Genomic DNA, 6,170 nt, shown 5'->3' on the forward strand with positions numbered 1-6,170 from the left:
AGGGGGGGGGGCTTCTTCCTCATTTCTGCTCTGAACCATCTGGACAGACTGCTACATATTTGGAGCTTGGGAAGGTGGGCAGGGAAGGACCCTGCGTGGCTGAGGAGGGAGGGTGGGGGTACAGAGGAAGAGGTGGGGAGATGTGAGGCTGAACCGAGGAGGCAGGAACCCAAGGCCACGGAGGGTTTGGAAAACCATGGTAAGAAATGAAAATTTTAAAAAACCAGGGCGCTGGCTGAAGAGGGAGGGGCCTCCTGCAGTGCCCACTGCCTGCCCTCCTGAGCTGGGCGATGCTCTCAGCCACCCTGGGCAGGGGTGAGGGACAAGGTTTCTAGGCCACCACGAACTCTGACTTGATGTCGGGGTTAACTTCTGGCTTCCAGACGGATTCCTCGAAGTCAAGGCCCAAGCCCGCAGCCTCACTGGGGCTGCCACCATTGCCTCCGGGGCTGCTGTCGCTGCGGCCGGCCTTGCGGCTGGGTGGCCAGTGGTAGGGGCCTCGGGCATCCCTCCGGGCCTTTCTGCGGAGCCGTTTCTGCTGGAGCAGCAGCTGCAGGCGCTCCACCTTGCAGCGGGTGGCTCGGTTCTCCGTCTGCCGCAGCCGGTCCCCTGTAAAGGAAGCAATGACCATGACCCCCGGGGAGAGGCTGGACCCCCAGCAAATGCCCCCCAGCATTAGGCACAGTCCAGGGCCTCCTGGACACTAGTTCCATTGAGGGAGCTGATCGAGAGAATCCAGGGAATGAATCTCCAGTAGACTCCTGGGAGCTGTGGGTTTATTAAAACTTGTCTGAAAGTCCAGCACACCAGCTGTGAGCCCTGTGAGGGCAGGGCCATGTCCAAGACAAGCACTCAAGACACAGTCACCGCATGAATTAACTGCAGCTCGAGCCCTTCCAGCTGCTTCTGTGACAGAGGAACTCGAGCTCTGGCCACTGTTTCCCCTTCGTGGCTTGGGCTGGGGGCCCACTGGACAGAGTGGCATCACCAGTCTGCGAGACTCCAGATTTATAGGGTAAAAACAAGTTGGGGAACACGGGGCCATCGAGGAGGAGGGGAAGCCAGCCCCCCTCCCTTTGCCTGACTCGGCCATTCACAGAGGCTCCACCTGCCATCTGGAGAAAGTGCCTGAGGAGGATGTGAGGAGGAGCCCCACTCCCCCTCGGGAGGGCACAAGGACACTTTGTGTCCCCAACACACACTCCCTTCTCTTCAGGCTCTTTCAGAGCAGGCCGAATGGCAGCTGGTGCCTCCCCAGCCTGAGGTGGGTCAGCTGCTCTGAGCTGCACACAGAGGGGCCTTGAGCGGTGAGAATGGGTGGGGCGCCTTGGACACTCACCCGTGGGCTTGCCCAGGCGGGCCTGGCTCAGGGCGGCCGGGGCCGAGGCCACCAGCTTCTCGCAGGAGGTAGTTTTTGGGGTGAGGTCTGAGGCGGGAGAGGCGGGTGCGCACTGGGCGTGGCAACGCAGTTGGGTCAGTGATGGGGGCATGCCCTGGTAGTGCCGCGTGGCGCTCAGGAGGTCGTTGAGGATCTGCAGGATGGTGCCGATGTCCCGCCGCGGCCGCCCACTGCTGTCCTGGCAGTTGGGGTGCAGCGTGCCTACAGGGGGCAGAGCGTCTGGGTGAATGCCCAAGGGCTGGGACCCTGGGGCAAGAATGACACAAAGACTCCCACCCTCGCCTGGGGACACACACAGCCTGCTGTAGGGTCACGATCTGAGAGTGGGATGGTGAGTGTCCCACCCCTGAGGTGTGTGCATGTGACCACTGCTGGGACAACATAGAAGCCATGACACCTACCAGAGAAGGTCCCTGAGAAGACCCCTGGGGCGTGGTTCACGAAGCTCTCGATAATGGCACCAGGTTTTCGGGAACGGGAGGTGGGGCTGCCCCCAGGGGTGGATGTGGGGCTGGCCCGGGCACTGGCAGCAGGGGAACAGTCCATCTGCTGATGGAAGAGGGGGACATAGCTTAGGGTATAAGAAAAGGCCTTGGGGTTCAGGGTTCGGGACCACCCACCAGCCCAGGATCCAGCGATGGCCTTTAAAACATGCAGTAGGGGCTCTGAGTCCCTTCTCCACCCCCTCCAAACAGCCCACCTTTGGGTTTGAAGGATAAGCCCTTCCCAGACTCACCTCGGGGCAGGTGGTGGGGGCTGAGTGGGAACGGAAGGAGCCGGCCGTTACAGGTGAGGGGGATGCAGGTGCAGGGCTGGTGGGCACTGGGGGGACACGGACAGTACTGGACACTGGCCGGCAGGGAGAGGACACAGGAGTGGTCATGCTGGGGTCCCCACGGGTGGCAGCGGTTGCAGCTGCCAGCACATGGCGGTGTTGTAGTGGGGCGTGCTGGGCCGCAAGTTGAAGCTGGACGAACATCATGTGGTCACCCACTCGAAGAGCCAAGGTCAGCGGTGAGCGGCCTGACAAGAAGTCACTGACCTGCAGAGAGTGGCCCGTCAACCCCAGGGTCCCAGCCCTAGGCGCCCAGCCCGTCCCGGCCCGGCCCCCCCACGCTGTGTGACCTGGGGCCTCTCGCCGCCCCTCTCTGGGCTCTGGGGTCCCTGTCGGTGCCACGGATGCTTAAATAAAATGAATCGGTATTTCCGGAAGCCGCCTCCGCCAGCCCGGCCCGGCCCGGGCGCCGCTGGGGGCTGTGGGGGACAGAGGCAGGTCAGACAGGGGGGCCTGGCCCTCCTTGGCCAGCTTGGTTCTTTTAAGGGGAAACTGAGGCCAGAGGGGGCGGGGCCTAGCCAGAGGTCACTGCCCTCAAATAACCCTCACCTTGTACCTTTCCCCACCCTCTCAAACCCCCAGATCCTCTCTGCCTATGATTATGAGAGATCTATCTCAGGCCCCCTCCCAGTTAAGCCACAGGGGTGGGCAGCAAGTGGGTGGAATTGCCGGACAAATTCTTCATCCTAACCTTTGCTTTCTCAAGATAAATATTTATCTGTCCTGGGCGGGGCGGAGGCTGAGAGAGAGGCGTCACTGTGGGAAGGGGCCCTGACTGGTTCCCTGGAGCCAGGGTCCCGCAGGGCCTGAACACAGCCCACGCACACATGAACCTTCCAATTGGGGTCCCCCTTCACCGAGGGTGTGAGGTGCCTCTGACCCGTCTGCAGTGGGGCCTGGCTAGCACAGAACTGTCCCCAGGGGCCGGGCTGGGGTGGGTGCGGGGGGGAGGTTTCTGAGAAGTGACAGAGGCTGGATGACTCAGAACAACCGCCTCCCAGCTCTCCCCTGGCAGCGGCTGGCGTAACCTTCTCTGCTTGGGGGCCTTGGGGAGGAGGCGAGGGAGGCAGGCAGTGAGAAGCCCCCACCTCCCAGCCCAGTCTGCATGACCCTCCCCCACCCCCAGAAATGCCCCTTGCAGAAAGGGCCTGGGGTAGCTCCCAAGAGCAGCTGGGTCACCCCCCCAACACCCACTCCCTCCCGCAACTTCCTCCCTGGGGAGGGCAACCGGGCAGGCATGATGTGGTGCCAGGCAGGGAGCAGCCCTGGGAGCCCAGTCAATCCACCCAGCCCCCCTCCCTATCTCCCTCGCAGGCACCCCGGGGCGGATGTGAACCAAACACAGAGGGCCCCCCTGGCAACCACATCACCCCCCCAAGAGTAGGGAGCTCAGTTCACATCTGCCCCAGGAAATCAGGAGACACCCTGGGGCTCCCAGGACTCCCGTTCTTCCCCACCTGGCTGCCCCTCCTGATGGCAGACCACCCAGCTACTGCTCTCCCCCCTCTTCCACACTAGCCGGCTGGTGAGGGCAGGATGCTACATGTCGGGGAGGGGGCGAGGGCCTCAGGCAGGAGGAAGGGAAGCGGCTGAGCAGGTTTCCTGCGGCTGGCCAGCCCAGACAGGGAGGCCTAGAACCTGCCCACCCCCTCTAGGGGAGGGCAGCAGCCTGCTTCCCCCACCCTGGCAGCAGGCGGATAGCTGAGGCCTGTGTCACCCTCCTGGGAGGAGGCCCTGCCGCCAGAAAAATGAGAAAAGGAGGGGGGAAAGGCTGCAACAAAACCGGGAACCTGGGTGTGGGCCAGCCCAGGCCTCCCTCCTCATCTTCCTCCAGGCTGCTTACTAAATATTTTCCTAACATCCTGTGTTGGCCTCGCTGGGTGCCTGGTTGCCCCCACCCCGCCCCTCCCCTCCCCTTTTGGGTCAGAGAACAAAGGCCAGAAAGAGGAGGGGGAGGGGTGACTACCCACCCCTCACAATGGGGTCACGAAAGGCGGAAGGAGTGTCACCCAGGCCAGCCCCTCCCTCTCCCCACTAGCAGAAATTTTATAAAGGTCGCTCTGGGGAAACTTCAGTGGCCCTGGAGGGGGGGCACTCAGGGACACAGGCCCTGGGGGTGGGAGCCTGGGCTAAGGTCACCCGCAGGCAGGCTTGTGAAAGCTGGGCCCCCATCCCCCATGGCAGCCACCGTGGGAGAGAAGGCCCTCAAGGTCAGGTGGTGAGTGCTTGGGGGGAGGAGGAAGAGGAAGCTGGGTGACCAGGCCAAGCTGGCAAGAAGGCGGAGCAGCTCCAGTCCCCTCCCCACAGGCCTCCTCCGAACAGAAACAACCCCAGGCTCTCCAGAGGGGTTGGGCTCGGGGCCTGCTAGCCCCTGGGCGAGGAGGGGCGGCACTTGAGTCTCACCTGGGTCTCTGTTAAGCTCTCCAGAGCCTGCATCACAGACTGTTCTGGCCTTGAGGCCTGAGACTACAAAGAGAAGGAGGGGAAGAGACCCTGAGTATGCATTCTAGGTTGGGCACCTGGGTACAGGGGCTGGGAGGGCCCTGCTAGGTGGGGGGGGACCCAGACAGGTGTGAGGGGGACCATGCTGGCATGAAAGGGCGCTGCCCTCCCATGTTGGGGCCTCCTCAGCCATTTACCATGAGGCCCGCCTCCACGGTGGGCACGAGAGTCAGCTTGCTGCCATCCCCCACGCCGAACTCCTGCAGCTTCCCCGAACTGAGCCGGCTGGTGGGGTGGGGTGGGGAGGGGGAGGAAGGAAGAGGGTGAGGCTACAGCAGAGACCAGGCAGGGACGCGGAAGCAGACGCCGAGGGAGTGCTTGCTAGGGAGACAGAAGTCCTCCCACCCCCATCTCTACCTGGCCGCTAGACCCTGGGCCCTGAAAGTGGGGGCGAGGCTCACTAATCTGGTCCTGGGACCCCATGCTAGTGGTTCAGACCCCTTCTCTCAAGGAACCCCAACTCTGGAGTGGGGCACCCCCTTTGCACCTCAGCAAGACACTTTTTTTTTCCTTACCCGGGCCCCACTGTGCCCTGTGACACCCTCCCAGCCACCCCAGGGCCAGCCCTGCCGGTAATTCACGAACTCCAGTCCTGGGCTCCTCTTTGTGGGGCCACAGGACGGAGCCTTCAGGGGCTCTGCCTGGCAGGGTTCCCCCTCCTCCCTCCTTCACTGGCGTAGGCAGCCGCCGTTCAGACAAAGGAGACCCTCCCCCTCTTGCCCCTCCCCCACCGAGGCCCCTCCGCTGGGGATGGACACAGCGAGTCCCCGGAGGCCAGCAGGAGGAGGGCTTCCCAGCCTGGAGGCGATTTAAATACCATGGGGGAGGGGGAGGGGAAGGCTGAGGGGAGCGCTCGTGGCGAGAACAAAGGGGGGCAGAGAGACGCAAGTGGAAGGAGACAGCCAGACGCACAGAGGGCTGCCGAGCAGATGCGGAAGCCGGCGGAGAAGCAGGCAGGGGAAGCGACAGCAGCGGCCCCCCTACCCCCGCAGATGGGAGCACCGCGCCGTCCCAGGGCTCCCATCGTCCCGCGAGGGGTGTCGCCTGAGCCCAGCGGGAGGCACCGTCGCAGCAGCCTTTGTGCAGCGACCCCAGGCGGGGGAGGGGGCCGAAGCAAGCAAGGCCGAGCAGAGGGCGCCCGAGAGCGCGCCAGTCCCCCCACCCCCGGTCTGGCCGCCCCCTTCCTTTCCCGAGCTGCGAGCTCTTTGTTCCCGTCCGGGGGCCGGGGCCATAGGGAGCAGCAGGCCAGGGGTGCGCTGCGGCAAGGGCGGCGCTCGGTACCTACGTGTCTTTGTGGAGCAGCGCCAGGCGCTCCTTGGGCACTTTGAGGCGCTGGGACAGCCGCTTGCGCAGCCCCTCCACCGTCTCGTCGGGGGACACCGACAACTCGTAGCGAGTGCCCGTTGTGCTGTGGATGGCCAGGCTCATGGCTGC

General features: G+C 64.0%; 1 protein-coding gene across 1 annotated transcript; it reads right to left on the bottom strand.

Moving 5' to 3' along the window:
- Positions 1-89: 89 nt before the first annotated feature.
- MIDN (midnolin) lies at positions 90-6,164 on the bottom strand. The gene is made up of 8 exons (XM_005866689.2): positions 6,022-6,164; positions 4,874-4,961; positions 4,638-4,700; positions 2,525-2,653; positions 2,136-2,441; positions 1,801-1,948; positions 1,340-1,600; positions 90-609 (listed from the first exon to the last, which is right to left on the bottom strand). Exons 1-8 carry the CDS (start codon positions 6,162-6,164, stop codon positions 332-334), a joined length of 1,416 nt encoding a protein of 471 aa, XP_005866751.1. The 3' UTR covers positions 90-331.
- Between the last annotated feature and the right edge of the window lie 6 nt (positions 6,165-6,170).

The sequence above is a fragment of the Myotis brandtii genome, unplaced genomic scaffold (assembly GCF_000412655.1).
Source record: "Myotis brandtii unplaced genomic scaffold, ASM41265v1 scaffold236, whole genome shotgun sequence".
Taxonomy (NCBI): Eukaryota; Metazoa; Chordata; class Mammalia; order Chiroptera; family Vespertilionidae; genus Myotis; species Myotis brandtii.